Source organism: Chelmon rostratus, chromosome 19, assembly GCF_017976325.1.
Source record: "Chelmon rostratus isolate fCheRos1 chromosome 19, fCheRos1.pri, whole genome shotgun sequence".
Lineage (NCBI taxonomy): Eukaryota > Metazoa > Chordata > Actinopteri > Chaetodontiformes > Chaetodontidae > Chelmon > Chelmon rostratus.
Window position 1 is genome coordinate 20,033,458 of NC_055676.1, and position 24,515 is coordinate 20,057,972.

Below are 24,515 nucleotides of genomic sequence, written 5' to 3' on the forward strand. Positions count from 1 at the left end.
ACCAACTTAAAGTGTGAATGTACAACATGTGAGTGTGTTTACAGCTTGTTTCTGCTGCAGGTTTACAGCAACAATGTCAGAGGTCTCCGTTTTGTGCTCTTTTGCGGCACCTCTGGCGATAAGTGGAAATTACAGGTGTGTTTTTTAGACTTCCCATCACCTGTGTGAGGTTTTGCGTCTGTTTTTGAAGTTTCATCGTCTGCAGTCATCGAGCATCTCTTTGTGTGTTCGGCGGACCAACCGCTGCTGACTGACTGTGTGGCGCCTTAGATTTTTCCCGGTAATGTCGCCACAGCCCGTTCATTAAACTGCAAAGGGAAGCGCTTTCATCTGTGGGCTTAATCACCTGTGTGTTCCCTCATTCTGTGATAGACAGAGCCCTCACAGACATTTATTTACATGAAAATCTTCAAGATTATGACTTTAAAGTGAACAAAAGCATCCAGGCTGGACTGAGGCCGCTGAGGGATTAGTCAAACATGCAATAGATCAGTTACAGTTGTGCACACAGAGGCAGAGATCTTGAAAGCAATCTATCGTTTACTTGGTAAGAAGTTCAAGGCAGAGTTTGGCAACAGGTGATCAGTCAGCGATGCCAAACGAAGCAGGCCAGAAGCTGGGATGGAGGCTGGAAGCGGGTAGAACATTATGATCTGGCAAGTGATTGGAGGAAGAGGGCCGGTGTATACGCAGGGAGGTAATGAGGGAATTGGGAACAGGTGTGCTGGTGAGTGAGGCCAACAGGTGACTGGAGGAAACTGGGTGGTTAATGACTGCAGAAATGACCAAACAGAGGAGGCACTGCACTCCCAAACAAACCAGTCCAACAGTTTGTGCACAGGTGCACCCACAGTGTGGTCAGATCCTGTTTAAAGACACAGCAGTGTACACAGCCGACCACTAATGTAAACTGTGCGATTGCAAAAGTCCACGCTGAACTCCTCTCTCGCTCTATTAACTGTGCTCGGGCTCAGCTGTAATAGGCTTAGAGATTTACGTCTCAGTTCCACACACATGATGTGTGGCCTGCTGTGCTTATTTCAGCAAACACAGCCTGGCAGCTCGTTCAGCGGGCTCAGCTTTATATCACAGTGATTATATTTGAACCGCTGCATTCACATAGCGTGGTGGCGCTCTGAATGGGCCGGTCTGCTCGGCGCGTTTTACTGTGTGGTGATGCTGCTCGGGGTTGCAGCCACCGAGGACACTGAGGTCATGTCCTTCAATCTGGGGTTTTCTCCCACTGAACTGTACTCCTGGCAGCGTGGAAAAGCAGCATTTAGTTTTGCAATTTGCTTTATTTCACCAGGTGAAAGTCTTGTTGAGGTGAAAATGTCTCTTTCTAGAGCGTCATGACCAAGAGAAGAGCATAAAACATGATAACAACGATGAGACAGACAGACGAGGACATCAACAAGCTTCCAGCACAGTCAGAAAACTAGAAACAAAGCAGAACAAGGAAAAACTATAACTTGAGGAGCAGGTAAACACTTAACTTTACGAGCCGTAATAGAGGGAAAATAGACGAGGTTCTCATAGTTTAGTTCATTAGCTGTTTTGCTGTATTTCAGAGCAGCAACTAATGATTATTTTCATTGTCCGACTCATCTGCTGATTATTTTTTCCGTTAATTTGTGGATTGTTTGGTCTATAAAAAGAAAGAAATAGTGAAAAATTCCCTCGCAGCTGTTTTTAAATTGCTTGTTTTGTTGGAAACAAAGATAATCATCTGAGGTGGATGAATGGAAACGGAAAAGTCCAAATATTTTAACGATTAAAGATATTTGAAAGAATCTTTGTTTTGTTTGGGGAACAGGGGGGACTTTTCCTGGTCCTGGACTCCTCCGGACTTCATCAGTACCCTCACTGTTACCCAGCAGCATGTAAAACCATGCACAGCTGAGACTTCAGTGTTTCTCATAACAGTCTTGATTGTGTTTGATTCCTTATTAATCACGTCACCATCTGTCAGTGGGATACCTGATTAAAACTGCCATGAACCAAACAGTGAGCAGAGAAGTGGTTTAGGTCTCAGAGCGAACCAGAACTCGAGAAATGAATCTTTATTTTTGTGGCCGATGAGCCAAACTGGAGAGGTCTGATGCCAAATGTGTGTTTGCTCCAGAAAACTCTTTTATTTTAAACTCACAGAGCTCAGCTGTGCGCTGAAACTGCCCCACGAGTGATTTGTTCTGCACTTTAACCCCTGAAAGGAATCCTTCACGTTGTGCAGGACTGAATATTAAACAGCTCCTCATCAGGATGCTGCCTGTTAGAGTCATTTGTCAGCCATCGACGGTTGCTGACTAAAAACTCTTATGAGCTGAAAGATGCTATAAATATAAGAGAGCGTTTTAGGCGATTTTGCTGGACGCCTTCTGGACTTCACAGACCAGATCCTCAGGACTCCGTGGAGCTCTGGAGGTGTCAGGCCTCAGACTCAGGGGGGCACTTCGCCCGGTGATCCAAGACTTTTGGAAGAGGGTTCAATGTCTGAGGACACTTTTCTAAAAAAAATACCTGCTGATCCTCTGAAGTTTCCCGCTGTAGTGCGTCTGATTGGATTTTGACTGCATCATGGTGGACGGAGAGGTTTTAATGAGGGACTAGGAGACACCAGGGAGACGTCCTCTCACGTCCCATTCACTGAAACAGATCAAGTTGCTCCTCATGAGCAAATGTCTTATAGAAATCAAATATATGGAACAATGGGGAAAATATATTTGTATAGTTCAGGAACAGAGACTGACTGCTGCTCATCCCACGGAAAACCAGTTGGGACATTTTACCTTTTTATTTATTTATTTACCTTTTTTTAAATTTATAATTACAATAACTGTCTTTTGTAATGAGTTTCTTGACGTTTGCTTTTCTTGTTTTTGTGTTAAAACATTTCAACGACATAGGTGACATTTACATGCATTGGAAGAAGACAATATTTGTAATATTCCTAGCTGTTAACACGGCTAATGAACATTAATGTTCCACTAATAATCCTGGTTACGTGCAGCCGTGCTCCTTGAAAAGGTCGACAATGCATTACTTGTGCTAATCCCAAAACCTGCTGATCTCCACGTTTATCATAATGTTTAAAAGTAGGCGTGTTTCTCCTTCTGACCAGAATATTTGTTTAAATATCTGGAATAAGAGTGGAAGAGTGGATGTAAACGTTGTAAATGTTCTGGTCAGAAGCAGCAGCTATCCATTTTGGTTTCATTCGTTTTGTTTGTTTGCCCTTTCCTTGTCCTTGCTTCCTTTGCTGTAGGCCCCCATCAGGTCTGTAGGAGGTCACAGGTCAGATCCAGCCCCCCATCCTTACAGGAAGAGGTCTGTTCATTTGGATCTGAAGAGCAACTTTCTACTTGACAGAGAGACGGCAGCAGCTGTATTTCAGTGTGAAGCAGGTTTTACAGTAACTGCATGTTGAAATGTAGTTATTTAAATTCTCTAAGGAGATGAAAAGCATCAGAGTACTTTGGTGTTCCTGCTGGCTGCATCTGCATACATCCCTCCCTGTCCAATGTGTTAGCTTTAAGTGCTGCTGATGGCCTGTTGTCCTCTGCATTAGCTCCTCTGTGACACGTGTTGTCCTGAAGTTTTCCTGCAGTTTATTTCAAGTGAATCATCAGTGCAGCTCCAAACAGCTCGATGCCTTTTCTTGCCTCTCGCTCAAAGCCGTTGGGAGATGCATGTGCGAGTTTTAGGAATCCCTCCAGTCTGCACATTTTCAGTGTGTATCTGAACAATTGTGTGTGTGTGTGTGTGTGTGCGTGTGTGTGTGTGTGTGAGAGAGAGAGAGAGAGAGAGAGAGTGAAGGGGAATAGAGAGAGATAATGAAGGCCTTGGTGTAAGGCTCTGGTGAAAGGACAAATTTGGAAACACCAGATCAGGGAGGGAGGCAGCGTTTCGACGTTAAAGCTACAGACAGCAAACCTCACAAAGTTTCAGCGGCTGTGACGGCAGCCAATGAGAAGAGCAGAAGGCTCTCCTGTTTCCCCCTCCTCTCTTTCTACTGGGCTCTCTGAGGAATACAAGATGTTACCACCGGGCAGAACAGAGAAGTGCATGCGGCAGTTTGGTGCCAGAAACTACAGAATCTTATCATGCAAATGAGGCTGCTGCAGATTCGCTGGTGTAATAGACAGAATTCTGCTGGTAATAAGTTGTTGTTTATGACTTATGTAACAGCAGACAAAAGCACATTGACTTTTTGTCTTTCTAAAATTGGTATGCAGAAGACTTTCAATCAGTACAGCCTGATTCGTACAGGATTTCTGGTGCAGATACTGAGATTAATGTTTGAGTGTGTTTAATTTATTATAGTCCAGTATCACAAAGCATGCCTCAATGGGCTGTACATATAATAAAAACAGCAATGAGCAACATTAGCAAAACACCCAAAAATGTAAAGAAGTGACATCAGATTTTCTGTTTTGCAGCAGCATTTTGTACACATTCAGGTGAGCCAGAGAAAAGCGTGTTAACAGCAGTCGAGCCTTAAAGACACAACTGCATGAACAACGTTTCGTAAGTGGGAACACTCGGTCTTTGTCATGTTGTGGATTTGTTCTTCAAAGGAGAGATTAGGGTCAAATGGGATGCAGAGATTTCTAACACAAGGTCTTTGTGAATCCTGTTTTTTTTAGCATTTAAAAGCAGGAAGTAAGGTGACATCTGTCCAGTTTCTCCAGCTGATGATCAGCCGTAGTGGAGATGTAGAGCTGAGTATCATCTGCATAGAAATGTTGTCCTGGTTATAATCTGGATTTTGGAGTAATCCTGATTATGTTTTGTACATGTGAGCAATTTATCCTGGTTTTTGAAACCTGAATAACATTTTATCCCAGTTTTTTTTTTTTTTTGCCTTGATCTGCTACCTGGAAAGTGCTTGTAAAAAAAAAACAGGCTGCCGAGGCATGTGAACACCTGATCCTGGTTTCTGATTATACTTTACTGGAACAGAACAAAGTGAGTGAGATGGTGACAAATCAGGACACAAGCTGCAGGCACAGGATCTGAAACCTTGATACTGTTATGATCATGTAAACAGGAATATGAATAATTTGAACATCATACCCCAAATTCTTTTTAAAGATCTGAGACATTGTTGATTTTGGTCTTTTCATGCAAGTGTTGACAATCAAAGAAATAGAGAATAATACCAGCTTCGTCCTGGTAAGTTTATGTCATCCTCTCTAACTTCCAGTGGGACAGTCTAATCCCCGAGAGCTAAAGAGACATTTGTTCGGATTTTATTGATCTCCTAACAGAAAGGACAGTTTGTTGACTGACTAATGCAATCATTGTTTTTCCTTTAATTAAAAAAAAATAACCAATGCCTTCCCATCTTTTCCTCCCTCCTCTTCCTTCTGCTCCTCAGTTTTCTCTGTTCGGTTCTCGCTCCACCAGCAGGACCACCAACCCTCCCTCTTCATCCTCCTCCTCTTCCTCTCCCGTGATCCCCTCAGCCCCAGCCGTGAAGCGGGCGGACCGGCCGCCCTGCTGCGGCGCCCCCGGCCTGAGCAAAGCAGAATTCTTGGAGCGCGTGCGCCGCAGTAACCAGGCCTGCCAGCAGGGGGAGTACGCCCTGGCCGTTCATCTGTACAGCGAGGCCCTGACCGCCGACCCCCAGAACTGCATCCTGTACAGCAACCGCTCCGCAGCCTATCTCCGGCTGGGCCAGTACAGCACCGCTCTGGACGACGCAATCAAAGCACGACTCATCAACCCCAAATGGCCCAAGGTAAGAGGTTTGACCCCCGGTGACCCCCTGCCGCTCAATCACACTCTCCAAATGAGAGCGTGATGGAGACACGGCAGCTAAGAGCGGGGAATGGCTTTTATGTGGAGGAAGAGTGGATGTGTCCTTTAAGTGGATGGTTGGATGAGCTCTTTGCTTGCCTGCCTCTCTGAATCATGCTGGTATATTTATGTATTTATGGGGCAGCGGAAATGCAACTAATTACACACCCTTATGATCAATACGCTTCCCTCTTTGGAAACTCAGCCATGATGTCTTCCTCTTGCTTGCCAGGAGTTCATGTACAGGTCAATATTTAAAGTATCTTAGATCACCTGTTGCTGGATATTTGCTTTTTTCCCGTTGTTGGCCGAGTCAGACTTTGGCTGCTCAGAGGTAAAGCGAGTCCTTGTTTCCCGTCTTTCCTCCTGCAGATCCTGTCGGACAGCTTGTTCTCTCTGTGTCGATTGTTCGTGGCGTACGGCAGCTGAACACAAGCCCGCAGCTCAGATCCACCTGTCGGGCTTTTATAGCGTGATGTTCGTCTCGTGCTGAGTAGTGTTTCTTTGCCTGGTGTACGTCCTGTAAATGTGCCGGCGTCCGGTGTGATGATGGCGATGATGACGAAGAGGCAGACTGTGTGTGGTTTCCTCATGGATCTGTGCTCTTTCTGACGGTGCATCATTAGAGGAAGGCAAATAGTAAAGCTCAGGTGTAGGATTGGATGGTATAAAGACAGATACTGTGAGACGTTTCTCAACTACCACATACTCCTCCTCCTCTAAGAACTGAACCCCAGAAAGTACAGATAAGATAAGATAAGATAAGATAAGATAAGATAAGATAAGATAAGATAAAACTTTATTTATCCCCAGCCAGGGAAATTTGGGCATTACAGCAGCATGTGATAGCAGTGGCATGAAAAATAGCAGCAGAGGTAGAGAACATTGAAAAAAAAAGGAAAATACAAAATAAAAAGCAGACTATATATATGCACATATACCTGCAGAGCAATGATTGTCTCTGCAGACAATTATAGATTTCTTTATGTGATTTCACACCTGGTGAAGATAAAATGTCCACTTCTGTGTTTTTGCACTATAAATGAATAGGCTCCGTACAGCCTCGCTATCCCAGAATCCTCCTCGGTCGCCGTGTGCTCAGCTGCTGCTCAGCAAACATGATATATGTTTGTATTAAATTACATATGCTGTGATAGACGTGATCCCTCAGGGCCTGTGAAGTGGTGACGTCACGCGAGTCACCAGTGAGACGGGACGAGCGTTGCTAAAATGTGCCGCGTTGCACATTTCCAGCACATGTAGCAGAGAAAGACGAGCGGCTGGAAACTGCATCGAGCGGTTCTTTACATCGAGCAGCACAGCGAGGAAGCGAAGGACGGTGAGGGCTCGGGGAGTCTTTTAAAGCCATTCAGAGGGGGAAGCAGGCCGGCAGGAGACCGGGCTGGCCCAGGTCGCCTCTGTCTGGACAGCTGGGGCCGGGCCAGCTCCACTCCACTTCCCTCCTCTGTGAGAGAGAATGGACGGAAGTGGTGTTTGGGTGTGTGAGTGTGTGTGTGTGTGAGCGAGAGCGAGGGCTTTGCACGGCTGTTATTTTGTTTTTCAAGCCCTGGCTAGGCCTTGGCCTGAGTTTGGCACTTAAAGACAATAACAGAAGCAGCATTCCTTTGTGTGTGTGTGTGTGTGTGTGTGTGTGTGTGTGCGCGTGTGCGCGCGTGTGTGGTTTGTATAGCGCCGGTGTCATAGCGGTGGGCTTGCTGCTGCATTCGCCGTGGGTCAGAGGCAAGGTCACGACTAATGAACTACCAATAAGAGCGAGTCTCTCTGAGAGGGGCGCTTACTTCTGCTTGAATTCTCTCTTTCTGCTCTTCAGCCGGTCGGCTTTTCTTTTCTTCTTCTCTGTTTGCCTCCCACAGTTTGTCCCATCGCCCCCCCCCCGCAGTCGACTTCTTCTGTTGGCACAACAGGCTCAAACACACACACACACACACACACACGCACAGAAAGGCGACTCGGTCATGGGAACTGAGGGGTGTAGCTGGTCAGAAAGTCGCATATGTTTGTGTGCTTATCTGGATAACAGCAAGTACAGAATAACCAAACTTCTTTGCATTTTAATGTTGTTTTTTTTTCCGTGGCTTTATCTTCTTCTTCTTTTTTGTCGGCGCATTCAGCGCAAAGCTTTGAGAAAGCCTTTTGTTTCTTTGTGATTCAAATGAAGTCACATCACATAAGTGGAAGTGCTGCAGGAGCGAAAGCCTTTCTTTTGGCCTGTTTGGGTGTTTTTCTCCTGCGGACTCGGCTGTTTTGTGTATGAATGTTCGCTGTCATCCTCGCGCTCGCTCTGCGTGTTGTTTGGCTCCGTCAAAGAGGCTTTTTCCTGCGTACAGGTGCATTTATTCAGATCTTTAAGCTCATGGCGGTCTGGGAAACTTTTGCTTTCACTTGTACTTGTCGGTCTCGCGAATAAAGACGTCAGTTTGGGTCTGAGGCTGCACATCCGGTTTAGGATGAGGAAGTGTTCTCGTGTGTTCTCAAGAGCTTCAGCTGAGACGAGGAAGCTGGTGAGAGATGGAGAGCTTTTGGGGTGGAGTAACCAAACGCACACCTGGCAGCTCCGCCTTGCCTTTCCCACTCGTACATCTACCTGCGCATCAGAAGACTCTGATGTCGAAATCAATCAGCTCGATGGCGGAGGCCTCAGGCTGCTAAAGGGCCTCGAGGGTGGAGGAGTCAGTCTAAGAAGGAAACATCTGCTGATTTACGAGTGTTGAAGTAATCACAGAACTGCAACGATTAATCGATAAGTTGTCAACTATTAAATGAATCGCTAACTACTGAGACATTTTTAAAGAAAAAAGCAGTTAAAAATCTCTGATTCCAGTTTCTTAGCTTTCTCTAGGAAAGTAAACTGAATATCTTTGAGTTTAGGACAAAATAAGACATTTGAGGAGATGTTGTGTCTGCGGGAAACATTTTTCAGTGAACATAGATCAGCCACAGTTATGAACATTTAGCTCTTTGAGGTATTATCACAGAATTTAAGGTGGAAATTTGACACTTGAACTGATCAGACAAGTAAAGTTCAGCCAAGTTACAAAAAAACGTGTTTCTAGTCGTTAAATTAGTTTGGGTTTGTGTGTCCAGGTGTTCAGATATCAGAGGTTTTGTGCTCCAATGTAAAGGATTCAATCCTTCAACATTTGAAATGTGTTTTGTTGATTATAATAAATCATTTTGTCAAAGCTGTGAGCACCATGGACAAACTTTTCATCCACCTCCGTTACATTGAGAGAGATGCTTGAATCCGTCAGAACCAGATCAAATGAAACCAGAACCGAACACCTTCAGAGGTGAGAAGCCGTTCGTTTCGTGGCTCGGTGGAGCGAGCCGTGCATCTCGTGGGTGGAGGCGACGTTCCTGAACGCTCCGCGGGGGGAGTTGTAGCCGGGATCGGCGCGGATCATCGGCGAGCGCTCCGCTCTGAAGTGGAAGCCAACCAGATGGCGGCCAGCTACGCCTGTTTACGCAGGAGGCTGCTCAGGCTTCCCCTGTCATTAAGAAGCTACTCTGCGACCACACGCTCAAAAATATTACGGACATACGTGCAGAGGGAGGCAGACCTAAAACGGGCCTGTTTAGGAAGGTTTCCCCACATGACAGAGCTCGGTAGCGTATTATAATGGGATCTGACCGAGGGGGGCGTTTCAGTTCCTGTTTGGGTTCCTCCCTGGTCGGTCTCGTGACTTCACCCCGGACTGCGTTGATGTGATGTTCTCTGGTTCATCTGAAAACAGAGAACTCAGTCCGGGTCTGTCGGGTAATCCTGGACTTAGTGCAGACCATGTGAGGGGGAGGATCAAGTCGGCCTCCGGCAGGAACAGCTTCAGGGACTTTCAGAAACACCGCTGTTCACATTTTCACCCAGAGAGGCTGAAATCACGCTTTTTTATGTGTTCAGACGTTTTGACTGCAGGTTCAAGTGTTTGCTTCGAAATCTCCCGCAGATGTAGAGCTGAAACAGTTAACTCATTGATTAATCAGCCAGCACAAAGCGAACCAGCAGCTGTTTTGATAGTCGATTCATTTAGAGTCTTTTTTAAGCAGAAAAAAGCCCCACATATTTTCTTTTGCTTAAATATTAATTTATTATTCTCACGATGATTTTTACCTGATCCCTCATCACAATTAATCAATAACAAAAGGTAGTAAAAAACTATTTTTGACTTTAAATTTCCTTCTTTCATCACTCGATTGACACAACATCTGCCAAGAATCTGTTTTAATGCATTCATTCGTGAAGAAAGTCTCCTCGTCTAATTATCAATCGATGCCTTTGGATAAATCTAAGTCTCCTCGGCAGAGGTCATGTGTGCTTTGTTGTGTGTTAGAATTTCCAATAATTCTGCAGATGTTGCCTTGGATAATACTACAGCATGTGATTTGGTACTAATTATAATAAAAATATAGAGACAAAGTTCAGGGACAGTTATTTTAGTTTGAATTGAATTAGTTGTGTTGATTTTCTAAACAGTTTTTTTGCCTCCATGAAGGAAATTCTTCATTTGCACACAGAATAAATACCCATTTATTATTCATTTGCCACTGGAAAGCACATGTTTGCCTGAATATCCTGTTTGTGTGATTGTGAGCCTGCCTGCAGACGCACCTGCTGTGCACTAACTAACTTGCTGATCTGCAGAATTAGTTGGAATTAAAGGCTGAAGTTTCACAAGTGTGAAGTCAGAGTCAACAAAACAAGAAAGAAAAATACGTGAGCATTATTTCCTGTGTTTATATGACAACTAGCAAAAAGAATGTTGTAGAATTAGTTTTACAGCTCCACAAATTAATAATATAAATAGATTTAAACTGGGATTATTGACACACACACACACACACATTAATATTGTATTTTCTTCTGTCCTTTGCTGCCTTATCTTTGACTGGTGTTCAATAAATAATAAGATACAAACATTAAACGATACCTGCCCAGGGTGTCCCCTGCCTTTGCCCGAGAGACGGCTGGGATAGGCTCCAGCCACCCCGTGACCCTGCAAAGGATTCAGCGGTGTATAGATAATGGATGGATGGATGGACATTAAACAATGTTTTTATTGGAATAAATGTGCAGAGGAGTTTCGTGTGTTTTTACCGCCCAGAGTGCTGTCTGCAGGTCTTCCTCTCAGGCTGCAGGTATCATCAGAAAAGCATCTAAGAAGTGAAGCCTGGCCCAAAAAAAGTCAGCAGATCACTTGTTGTTTCCTGTGAAGTGTGATTACTGGTAAAAAGCCGAGATGAACACATACGTTAGGTCGTCATGTTCTCCCCCAGTGGAAATTTCACCCTTTGTTTGAATCAGATAATTGAAGGTGGATCAACTGACTCGGTTTTCACTGAGCTGATTTTCTCTACATGTACCAACACAAGTTGTTTCATCACACCCTATAATTAGCTCCAAATTACACACTTCTTTCCAGGAGAGCTCTGAGGAAGTTACTGACCTGCTGCACTGTGTGATGTGGAAAGCTGACGGATGTGACTGAAGACTGAGTTTCACTGCAGCCACTAGAGGGCAGCACTGAAGCACTGCAAACTGCCTGGTCACAACCTCAGGGCGCCCGAACACAACTTTCCCTTTGTTTCAGCCCGTCAGCAGCCTCCCATGACACACATCACATGAGGCTCTGCAGCTGGCAAACACGCACGCTCCATGTAATCCAGGACGGGCTAACCGGCTGCCCGGCGCCTTCAGAGCGAGCGCTCCGTCACCTGCTGGAGGTGGAAATGATTCTTTAAGTGTCTTTGAATAATCTCAGCCTTTCTTACACCTTATCTCTGCATTAGCAGCAGCAGCGCTGGAAGAAGCTTCTTCCACTCCACCATCTGTGATCAATGTGATAACATGTTTGCAGAAAGCAGAAAATAACCTGCTGCTGACTTCCAGCACCTCTCGCCTGCACGCTGTAATGAGTTGTGATTTTGTCTTGGAGAAGCCTGGGCCTAATTGTGTGCTATTAATCTGGAGATATGCTGTTGGTTCATCTGCTGCTGTAACACATCTGCTCAGACACAGCCAGCACTGTGCTGTCTCAGCAGCCAGCCCGCGCTGCTGGAAGCTTCTTCAGCCGCTCTTCATCCTCGCTCTGCGCTCGTCTCTCTCAGCCGGGCGCCTCGGCTGCCTGTGCAAAGAGAACTGCAGAGGAGGGAGAAAGATAACAGCGGCGGAGATAATGAAAGAGTGACTCGGTTGTCGTGTGACTGCTCTCTGAGCAAATGAGTGAAAGTTAATGTCTCAGGGTGAGGATTCAGGACTCAGCCCTTCATCTCTGACAGTAAACAGCTGACCACAGTATCAGCAGCAAGGTGACGTCAGTCAGGTGATCAGGCAGCAACCAAAGATAAAGGTTATTATCCAGTGTGAAGTTCATGGTTCGACTTGACCGACTGTACAAACTGCAGCTGATGTCACTGCAGTCGCACCTCTTTCACATTCACACTTTGGTCTTTTTGGACTTTCCTGAAGTGATTTTGCAGATCTCAGCAGTTTTTTGAGTGAGTACGAGATAGAATTGATTGCCATAACTACAGAAGCTATGAGCTGAATGCTTGAGCACTACATGAACAGAAATGCTAACAGCGCCGCATCAGGTTTCCAGTAACGACATTAAAGGCACCCTGCAGAGGTGCAGGTTTGGTTAACATTCAGGTTTAACTCAGCAAAACCCATTTTGTTGATCCTTTAGGCCGAACAAACGTGCTGAAAGCATCCTCTTCAACGATTTGTCTTATTCTGAATGAAAGCTTTTGCAGTCCTCTTCCTCTCTGCGTGTTGTTGGTGCACGCTGGTGTCTCGGGGTGTAACTGTTGCCCGTCGGTCAGTGGAAATACCGTGAGATGCTGTTATTTTTGCATGTATTTGTAAAGATGTGATGATCGATCCTCAGGGGAACATGAGTGTCATACCGTCACTCTGAAACTCTGCACAAAACCTTTCGGCAGTCCATCGAGGAGACGTTGAGATGTTTGACTGGCTGAGTGAGAGATGAGCTGCTGGTGCTGATGAAAAGGCAGGAGATCAACGAGGTCATTTCACTGCAGAACAAAGACTCATCCTCATCCTCATAGAGAACGTAGAGAACTGAATGGGTAGTTCAGTCTGGAGCAACATGGTGGAACTGAAGCTGAATGATGTTCTCACGGAGAACACTGGACCCTCGGGACTGTTTGTCCCGCAGCTCCACGCTCTGCTCTGGGAGTTGTCGTCCTCGTTCTGGATCTTGGGATTTCTGGTTACCACTAAATATTTGGTCAAGAGCAGCCTCGGAGTTACAGAGCTGCAAAAAGAAGAGAGGGGAGCTCCACGGCAAGGAGGATGACTCACTAATAATGGGCTGTGTGTTGCTATTTGCAGACAGGGGTTGAGGTTAATGAACAATCACATATTTGGGACTCCTGTGATGTTGGCGGAGGTGGGCGGTGTTGGGTTTGAGCTTCAAAGAGAGCACTTTTTGGGAATGTGATGGGAGTGTGTGTAATACAAGCGGGGTTCACGTCCGGGCCTCTGGCCTCTTTTTTATGAAGTATACTTAAAATAATTAAACAGCAGCAGAAATCAGAGCAGTTAGTCTTGCTAGTCATCAAGTGGACTCCTTATCTCATCTGGATGGTGTAAAAACATCAAGATTAGAGCGTTGGACTATTATCCCCATCTGATTCTGCACAGGAAAACAGCACATGAAGGCAGCCATCATTCACACTGATTAAGAGGTCATCAGCGATAATTAATACGCTCTGTAAGATGCACTTTTTAGAAAGTAGTGAAGTAGAGGAAGTGTTTGGTGTTAGCATCACCGCACATCATTAGAAACAAGACTGAGAGTGCACAGCCGTGCTGCTGAATGCTAATGCTAGCATGCTAACAGGCTCACAATGACAACACGAAAATGCTGATGCAGGATGTTCAACATGTGCACCATCTCAGTTAAGTGTGTTAACATGCTAACATTTGCTAATTAGCACCAAACACAAAGTTGGATTCATTCATTTTGGGTTTTGGTCTTTTTTTTTCTCAAATATGTTTATTGAGTTTTTTTTTTACATATTAACATAACAACAATAATACAACAACATCAACAGCGCTCAGTGCGACATTGGTCTAGACAGCTTGTACACATGTACTTCTCACATCTGGCCAGTACAATGAAAAGGCATCCCCTGTGAGAAAAAAGGACTAGACAGATAAAATAGTCAAATAAATGAAATAAAATGAATATATAAATAAAAATATACCCCGGATCACAATTCTAGAAGTTTCAAATTGTCAGACTGTAATAATATGCAGGAAAGGAGCTAAAGGCTAGCCAAGGACAGCGCTCGAGAGTACTGAAGCCACTGTGGAGTTAGAAAAGGGAAGATATGGAGTCCAAATATTCATAAACTGTCCTTCTGACTAGTGAAGCAAGCAGGTCAGGTACTCAAGGGGAAAACATTCCATAATTATCTTATGCCAGTTTGATTTAGTGGGGGGGTTGTCACTTATCCAAGACAGAAAGATGTTCTTCCTTGCTGCATATGTAAGGATATTATACAGTCTTGTAGAGTCAACACCCACAATAGAATCTTGATTGGGGTAACCTAGGATCAAAGAAAGAGGGTGCATGTGTAACACAACATGGGTTTTGGTCTTTTATGGGAGAAAAATCCAGTATTTAGAATTTTCAATTCAATCTGCTTTTCCTCTGAATGATCTGAATGTATTTGTAATAATGTGAAGCGCTGGACTGAACAAACATTGTGAAGGCGTCACTTTGGCCTCATCGTCACCACATTTCTCACTATTTTCACAATGTTTCCAAACCAAACGATCGATCGATTAATGGAGGAAATAATCAGCAGATTGATCCAGAATGAAAAGAATCATTAGTTGCAGTCTGATACAAAATAGTGTCAAATGAAGCTCAACCAGCTCCAACAGTAAAAACCTGCTCTGACATGAACGACTGAGTCACAATAATCTGATGAGATCAGACAGAATGGAAGATACTTTGACTTCATCATACATTTTTACTTGTGGCAGAGTATTTGTACATGCAGTATCAGTACTTATGTGGAGGATCTGAATTCTTCTTCCAGCACTTTCACACATTAACAGCTCGGAGGACGTCAGCAGCTGCAGAACACGCAGAGAGGATTTTATTCCAGAGGGTCTGTTTCTACATGAAGGGATGAGTGTTTGTATTCAGAGGCGGAGCGATGCCACTGAGCTGTTAATAGGTTTTCTGGGTCAGTTGTAACATTTCGCGCCAGGCTCGTGTTAAACAACAACTAAAAGCAGGGCGACGTGCTGTCAGATGCGCCTTCATGTTGCCCTGCGCTCGACTGACTTGTTGCAGCGGTTCATGTCACGCAGACTGAGCGGTGCGGCCTGTCGCCATGGCAACAGTGGATCAAATTATGGATTATCTTTTTTATTTGAGGAACTGTTCTGAGGGTGTGCACCTCAGATGTGTGTGTGTGTGTGTGTGGTTGAGGGTCTGAGGGGACGAGAAGCACATGAAACATGAAATTTGAAGTGTGGGTTGTTGACTTAGTTGCTTCTCGAGGGAAACGGCTCTCGTTCGGTTACTGCAGTAAAAACTCTTGTTGGCTTCAAATGATCTTTGTTCTTTGCTCTTGTTTCTGTCGCTGGCGTCCTCAGTGTGACCGAACGTAGAAACAGCGGACCCCCCATCCTGGAAGATGCAGCAAACATGCAGGTGGATGTTTTTCGGTCTCCAGGCTCAAATTTCAACTTTGCTTCTTTTCTGTCCGTCAGTTTGGTGGATGACTCTGAAGACTACAATACCCATGAGCCTCTGCAGCTGTTGGTATGTTGAAGTGGGTCAGAGGCAAACATCAGAGTGGCAGCAAAGTTGAAATGATAAGAAAGAAAGACTTTAAGTGTCAAGTTTATTCTATATTTTTATACATTAGTAGATCATTAATACTGATGAATCAATGCTAAACTGGTGGTCTGCAGAGTTAGTTTTAACACCTTGTACAGTCAAGTTTGGAAGTTTAATCCAGCAGTTCCCAAACGATGGGTCGGGCCCCTCCAAAGGGTCCCAAAATAAATGTGAGGGGTCGTCAGATGATAATAGAGGAGGAAAAAATTTCAGTATTTTAATCTGATGTTTTTGTGATTTAAATAAAACCATCTGAAAATTCTTATTAAACACAATAAACCACGTTTGATCTTTTTATTTAACTGTATTTTATTAGCTCATCGGGTGTTTTAATGCCAAACTACAGCTGTCAACTGAATGCAGTGGAGTAAAAGTACAATATTTCAATCTGAACTGTAGTGAAGCAGCAGCACCTTGAACAGCCAGTACTTGACTGAATGTGCTCAGTTACCTTCAGATTGTGGTGATGGGATGTTCGGGCGTCGTGGTTAACTTTCTGCTTGTTAGCTATGATTTGTACCCTTGACTTTTCTGAAACAGTCATTCATCTTTTGTCCTGATGATTCAACCTGCAGATCAAAGCTGCAGGAGAGCTCCAGCTGTGAGTCGTGAAGCCTCGACATTCACCGTCAATGAAACAAAAACTCCATTGCAACAATGAAAAAAAAACATCCAGAGCCCTTCATATCAAAGTCAACCAATGTGTAAAAACCCAGCGAGCGCTCTTCCAACCATTAAACCAAACACAATTACAGGCTCATCTGTTTGGCAGAGCCCCCGCGGCGCTGCGCCAGGCCGCCCGGCACGCCAGGCTCCACCACATATGCGCCACCAACTGTCCGTCTGAGCTGTGGAGCGAGCGTCCGCAAACACCACCAGCAACAACCAAAAACCACCGGCTGGTCCGCTGAAACCGCTTTACTCTTGGTCTTTGTGGGAAGATGCAGCAGCAGAGCGTCAACGCAGCGCTCAGCAGTTCACCATCAGATTAATTCACTCATGTATGTTCCGGCTTATCTTCAACCTCAAAATGAAATTACATATTCACGGTTTTAAATGAAACTCCTTAAAAGCTGCGTGTGCTTCTTTTCCAGCAGGGAGAATAATCTGTCTGAAATATGTGATCGAATATTCAGCTTTTACATGTCGAGGTCTCCTCAGAGGCTGCAGCTCGTTCACACCCTGGACCTGATTACTGAGAATTTACTTCAGGATATTCCTTTCAAATTAATATTTTAATTTTCTTACACTGGGCTTCATTTAACAGCCTGGTTGTGTTTGGCTTGTTTCATGTATGTTCCTGTGTTAAAAGTTAATCTGCCAGCTGCTTCCTTGATCGATCACCTCGTTCATTTATTGACCAAGCGATTAGTCGATCAGGAAAATCATTTGCAGATGAACTGATGATGATGATGGTCCTTTGCTGCAGCTCGAGATGATGAAGAGACAGCAGACACGTGTAAAAGATCCCAGAAAGAAGTTTAGTTTTTGATGCATCACATGTCGTACAGCAGCCAATAATTATAGAATAACAGAGGAGAATATTCCATGTTAGAATAACTCGTTAAAAAGGAAACAATTAACAGATCATCAGAATTTCTGACATTTTTAGAACAAATTATATTAAATTAAAAAAAAAACTGACACTCACAGTTAATAAGAATAGACCCAAAGCGTCATAAAAGGACTGGATGTTTTGCATCCTCAGTAATCTCCTGTTAATTGCCCGATAACCACCTTCCTGCCAGAGGTGTGAACGGGCTCCGAGCGCCTCCTCCTCTGCTGCTGTTACATCCAGAGGAGGCAGAGGAGTGTAAATGTGACCTTCAGCAGTGTCCCGAGGGACCAGAGCAGGCTCGGTGTACAGAAGTCCACTAACACGCCTGTCAGGTAATTTACTCCAGCAGCCCTCCGCTGTGTGTGTGTGTGTGTGTGTGTGTGTGTGTGTGTGTGTGTGTGTGTGTGTGTGTGTGTCAAAGAGCGTAATGTGCACACTTTAATACAACCTTGCCAAAAGGCATGAACGGCTCAAATTAGCTATTAGTTAGTCGAGGAATTGTAGCATGGAAACATAAACAGAACAGGCAACACACGCGCACACACACACACGCACACACACACACTGACCTCTCTTATCTTTTCCAATGACTACATGCTGTAATTTATTTCCTCTTGGACACATACAAGCCTGGACACTGTTAGTCTGTTATTATAAAATGATTTTCATCCCCTCATAGTGGTGTAATTATTATTATGTGTGTGTGTGTGTGTTTGGCCACTCGTGCACAGGATCAATATAACCTGCGCAGGGTGATAACAGTGATGCTGTTGACTCCAGGATGACCTGTGTGTGATGAGACTCCAACATTCAAAGGACAATTATCTCCTCACATTGACATGACACACTCACACACACACACACACACACACACACACACACACACACACACACACAGTTAATGCACACCTGTAAAGTATCTCAGCTCCGTTTAAGTTGAACTCATCAAAGAAGGCGATTAAAATGTAAAAACTGTCAGAGATGGAAAAGCTTTCATTTCTAAAATAAAAAAAATGCATGTTCTTTTTATTTGACACCTGTTTTACCTGTTTTTAAAAACCCTCATCTGTGCATAAACAAATATTAAATATATAATAATCCACTACTTTACTGTTTCTTTACATCAAATTTCAGGTGTTGTAAATATCTAAATACTGTTTGATATTCCTGTAATATCCTGATTTCATGTCCTCGCGGTCAGAGCTGAAGTTGAACATGTGGGACCTTGGATCTATAACCTGAGGGCTTTTTTAGCCAATCAGGGTTCAATACTGCCAGAGGCGCAGAGGTGTCGCTCCCCCCGATCCTTCCCGCCCTCACCCAACTCTCAAAGGGAAGAGATCAATGTCACAAGCTTTCGGATATGTTACCAAATCAATACAATTTTTTTTCCTAGCAGCACGAGCATGTGCACACAGATAAGCACAGGACACACACACAAACACACACACACACACACAGCTGGTGATAAGCAAACAAACCCTCTGTTCTTCTGGTCTCATTTGATTAGCCTCCACTTTGACCCCGGTGACGCTCGTGTGACCATCAGTTCTCCAACAGCGGCGCCCCCGGCTTTTGACCTCTGAACTCTTGACCTGCACTTGTGTGATTCACAGCCAAGGATGTTAGCCTGTGTGTGTGTGTGTGTGTGTGTGTGTGTGTGTGTGTGTGTGTGTGTGGAGGTTTACTGGTAACATTGATTATCTTGTGTGATTTCTTGTGTGTGAGAGAGAGAGACGGGTGGAGGTATTTCTTCTCCTCCTCCTCTTCTATCTCTTCTTCTTTCCCCTTCATATGTCGTGTAAATGCAGACGTCCCTCCTCGTCCCACCAACACGGACAGGTGAAACGATCATCCTGCCTGACTCGTTATCAGAAGCTCAGACGTCAGTACTGTCAGCGGACGGACACGAGGATCCTCCTCACTCAGAGAATAACGGTGCACAGATTATTCAAGCCTCCTCCTTGGCAGCTATCCATCGAATGGGATTTAGTGAACAAACACCAGAACACGAACGAGAAGGAAAGAGAAAGCAGGCCGGAGATTATAACTGCTCCCGTCATCAGTCCCTCTCAGAGAAATTCAGTTTCCAGACTTCTAATTTGTTACAGCAAACACGTTCTGAAATTAAAGAAATACGGTCTGAATCGTGTCAACGTGACGAGTGTTTGCCCGACATATCCTCCATCGTTCCAAATGTTGATTCTTAATATATCTGCAGCTCGCTGACAGAATGTTTTCCAATTGTTTTCTATGATATCTGCAATTAAAGCACGATTAAGCACTGTTTTGCTGATGTTTAGGCACTCGTAGGGTTTGGTGGAGGTCAGAGAAACATCGCGGTCCGAAGGGTTAATTGATTAGTCGATCGATGAGAGAATAATCTGCAACTATTTTGATAATCAGTTAATCCTTCAGTCAGTTTTTGATTGAAAATGCTGGTTCACGTTTGTCATTTTTGAGGATTTGCTCCTTAATCATAAAGTGATGATTAATCAGATGAATTTACTCGGAGAGAAGAAGAAGAAGCAGTTTGTCGGTTGCCGAGGCAACAGGTTTTGGCTCTTCTTCTTCTTTGAGGTTTGTTTGCAGTTGATGAACAGCTGGTTTCATTTACAGCAGTGGTCCCCAACCTTTTTCTGTACCATGGCCCAGTTTAATGTCTGACAATATTTTCACGGCCCAGTCTAAAGTTGTAGCAGATAAAAACAAAATAAAATGATAAGATCGGCATTAAAAACTGTGGTATTTTCTCTTTAATAATAATAATAACAATAATAATTAACGTAAATCCACTTTTTATTCATGTCAAGAGGACCACAAACAAATTATGTGAAAAAACAAAATAATGGAAATTGTTTTTTCTTTCTGTGCGGCCCAGTACCAAATGATCAATGATTTACAGCTTGTTTGTTACAGCCAGGCGTAACATAGCCTATAGCGCCACCTTCTGACGGCGCTTTTTTGTGCGAGAATATCAGTCATGTCGCTAAGAGTCTGTTCACGCTCAGGTGAAAATGATCTTTCCCTTAACTTCACCAAGCGATTTTTGTGCCTAAATTTAGCCACATTTTAACCTCAGTGCATGAACGAGACATTCAGTTACACTTCTATGCACTCATAGACACCACATTTTGTCACTTGAATTGAAGCAGAGCAGATTAGTCCTACGGCATGAACGCAGTTTCGAGGAGACGCCGTCGGCCGCGTAGCGGCAGCAGCACAGGGCGGATAATAAGCGGCGGCTGGGATTGGAGAGTGGATGCTGTCTGTGAAAGAGAAATAACAGCAGGTGAAATACCTGCTGTGGCTGCAGAGAAGAATGAGCGGATTAGACAGCGCAGTGTGTGTGTGTGTGTGCGTGTGTGTGTGTGTGTTAGTGGCCGTCCATGGTAGCAGAGATGAATGGTCTCATTTGTGGCGGGCGCCTGGGGGCCAGACAGGCTGATGTATCCGGGCTCCTGCAGACTTGATCTCACACTCAGTCCATGTCCACACTAAACGCTGATAGATTTCAGTTAAACAGCGTTTTTTGGATCACACTAACATTCTCAGTTTGTTTTGTGTCACAACGATTGAAAGTCTTTCATTTCCTCCTTTATTTTCCATCTGTTCGTTTTTCTTGTGTTTTTTTGTTTGTTTGTGGAAAGAGACCTCGAATCATTGTTTCGACTCTATAATAAGAACAACGTCAGCTGACTTCCTCCTCCACTCGTCAGCTCTTCAGCCCGTCGAGCTCTTTGTCACTTCAGTATAATCACGTCATTTTGCGACGTTTTTCTCGGGAGGACTCTTTGATCAACGCAGCTGAGCGATCACAGAAACAGCACAGGAGCTGCTTTCACTGGTAGCAGATTTCACTCATCGATACGTCTAGAGGTTCTGGGAATGAGAACCAGCTCGGAACCGGTTCCAGCGAAACCAGTTCCAGTGAAACCCCACATGAGACGTCTGATTAAGTCACATGAGTCAGTATTGAACTGGAGGGAAAGCTTGGTGAGAGGGTGGTGCAGCAGGAGGGTGGAGGGATGTTTTATGGCACCTGCATAGGATCTACCTGCGATCGCTCTTCACCACACACACACACAGAGTACAGTACACTGCACACTTCTCAACTTCTTGTGCACTTCTTTCTGTCTTCCTTCTTCCCATCTTATATCATTTCCTCATTTGCCACAGAAAAGCTTATTGATTTCTGGTTGAATGAATGGGTGTATACACTGTGTGTGTGTGTGTGTGTGTGTGTGTGTGTTCGTGTGTGCGTTGAAAGATCCTGACGCTGCTTCTGGAGGTGATATTTCAGATGCAGTTGTTTATTTTATCGATGCTGGAGAACTTTATTAGAAGTCACGCGCAGCACGAAGCGTCCGAGTTCAACCGTGAGCTTTATTAGCTTGTCGACGCCGAGACGCTGCAGGAAATAAGAGAAGAAGAGAAAGAGCGATGGAACAGAAGGTCGCTGGCGTCTCTTCTCCTGTCCTTCAGGGTCAACCCACTGTTCACTGGACTGAAGGCAGAATTCACAAAAAGTTACTGAGCAGCCAGTTTCTGTTGTCTGGAAGTTATATTAAGAAAGTCTCCGTGGAGATCAGCAACTCAGCTGAATGGAACTAAATGAGCAAATGAGAATTAGCAGAGGAGTGTTTTCAGAGGCTAAAATGGCGAGCTACCTCCATGCTAACCTCTATGCTTCATTACCACCTGACATCAGCACCTGTTTGGTCGTGTAGTTTAATGAGCTCAAACTTCAGCTAATACCAATACCAACTGTCTGCATCGACCCCAGGAAGTTTAACTTACATTTTTAGGATTTCTGTGATTTTAAATGTTAAATTTATTTCAGACATGCTCACCTCTGTCTCTGATCAGGTCAAACACTTAAAGAACAGCGTGATAATCCATCCTCACCCACATTTACACCGAGACGTGAGAAAATGTGATTGGGTGAAACTGGATTTACTTCATTCTGAACATTTTCCACATCATGTTTAATTACGATGACGTCAGATGTTTTATATCGTTGTTTTTGACTGCGCAGACTGCAGCGCATCAGAATTATTACTGCATCAGGAGGGTTTAATTCTGATACAATAGCAATACATTCGTTAATAATGCAGCAGACACACACACACACACACACACACACACACTAAAACTGTATCTCCCAGTCTAGTGCGCGCACACACACACACACACACACACACACACACACACACTAAAACTGTATCTCCCAGTCTAGTGTGCACACACACACCGAGCCACTACATTCATCACTGCCAAGGTGTGTGCTTAGTAGCCATGTTGGCCGTGGAAAGTGCTCCATCAAACTGACTGTTCTGACATATGGTGTGTGTATCTGTGTGTTCATTTGCTGTGTGTTTATCAGTGTGTGTGTGTGTGTGTGTGTGTGTGTGTGTGTGTCGCGGCAGAGTGATGACGCCGGTCAGAGAGATGAATACGACTGATATTTGATTTGATAAAGATATGCAGCCGGGCTCGTCTCTCAGCCCCTCTGACAAACATGTCTTCCATCCTCTGAGGAAAGGTCAGGGGTCAAAGGTCAAGGTTGACTTTATTATCTCATCACAGAAACGCCGTCAGGCAATCCAGCCAGTGCACTGCTTGTACCGTTTCTGTCGATTATATTACTGTGCTGCTGTGAAACCCACTGAATCAAAGAGATCTATGAGTTACATAGAGTTGCATTATATTTTTGGACCAGTAATATGCAGCTGAAGTGTATATTAATGACCCCGGCTTCAAACTGCGAAGCTATTTGCATACCTCTGGCATCTGCATGCCTCTGCGTTCCCTTTGTTTGCTCCTTGTAACAGGTTGTAAATATGCAGTTTACAGTTTTCATGAAAAAACAATGAGGCCGACACCAGCCATGAGCATAAACAAATCTCTCTCTCACACACACACTCTCAGATAAAAACAGCTGTTGCATTATTGATGGCATCTGAGGGGTTTGTGATTTAAGATCAACTGTGGTTGAACACAATGGAAGGGGCGTCTAGTATGAACCGTCACATGCATACAGAGCATGCCCTCACATATCTGATCATTTTTACATTATGAATGCGGTGTGGAGCGTTCGCACAGAGCATCACAAGAAGTGGGAAAGTTATTCTTTGTAGCGTTTGCAGATTCTGGGTCGATTGTTGTCCTCGGTGTGCAGGAGAGACGCTTCAGAGCAGCGGAGGACATCATACGGCTGTTTCCACAGTCGTGCTCCTGGTGACGGCTTAACTTCCCTTCATGTGTGAAAGTGGTGGAGCTCTCCTTTAATGATCTAATGTGGCTGACAGCAAACACTGCACTCTGCTACAGGCTGCTTATGAACGTGCGAAGTCCAAATCCAAACCCGATGCAGCCATAAAGCCATTCTGCAGCATCGCACACAAGCATTAAAGGAACTGTAGGAGCCATGTTAAGACAATCAAATGCAAAACACTAATTGGGCCAGTAGGGGTCACTATGCGGTGGGGTCGTTGTCCTATATGGGTAGGAACCTTCGTCCAGGTGACAGGTGTTGCTGGACGGAGGAGCGATACAGTTTTCGACCGCTTTGTCAAGAGGAACAATACGCTGTGCCGCGAGCTGTTTTATTATATGACTTTGTTTCGAGGTTCATCGTTTGAGTTATGTCCACAGGAAAATTAAGGGTGAGCAAATAAAATACCACAAACCAAAGAAATAGAAGTCGGACTTTTGATTCATAAACACTACACGGCAACGTTACAGCGTCGATGACACTCATTAGCCCGTCCATGCAGCCCCTCAGTGGCTTTAAGTTTTTGGCTTAGCCGCTACAGGAACTGTTTGACATCTTGGGAAATGTGCTTATTTGCTTAATTTGCTGAAAAGATTAGATGAAAAGATCAATATCAGTGAGTATGGGGCTAGAACTAAGACGTGGTTAGCCTAGCTTAGCGCTAAGGCTGCAAGCAGGGGAAATAGTTAGCATGGCTCTGTCCGAAGCTCAATCATACACCTGCCATCACTTCTGCAACTCACTGTTAAACAAACTGTGTTTATTCTGTAAACAACAGATGACATTTTCTGTTGTTTTTGAAGTTTTACTGTAAGTTACAGGCTATGCTGAGCTAAGCTAAACCTCTCCTGGCTCTAGCTTCATTCCACCATCATACTGCTTCTGGTATAGGTGGCAGTAGGCGGCGGCAGCTGCCTCAAACTGGGCTTCTGTAACACACATGAAGGCTTTCAGTATTCTGGAGCAGTCGGTC

The 24,515-nt window shown here is 44.4% G+C and overlaps 1 protein-coding gene across 1 annotated transcript in view; it reads left to right on the forward strand.

Annotated features, from left to right (window-relative positions):
- ttc28 (tetratricopeptide repeat domain 28) overlaps positions 1–24,515 on the forward strand; it is a 102,174-nt gene that overhangs the window by 3,067 nt on the left and 74,592 nt on the right. The window contains exon 2 of the mRNA XM_041959757.1: positions 5,381–5,743. Coding sequence (XP_041815691.1) covers positions 5,381–5,743 — 363 coding nt within the window. The remainder of the gene's footprint in view (positions 1–5,380; positions 5,744–24,515) is intronic.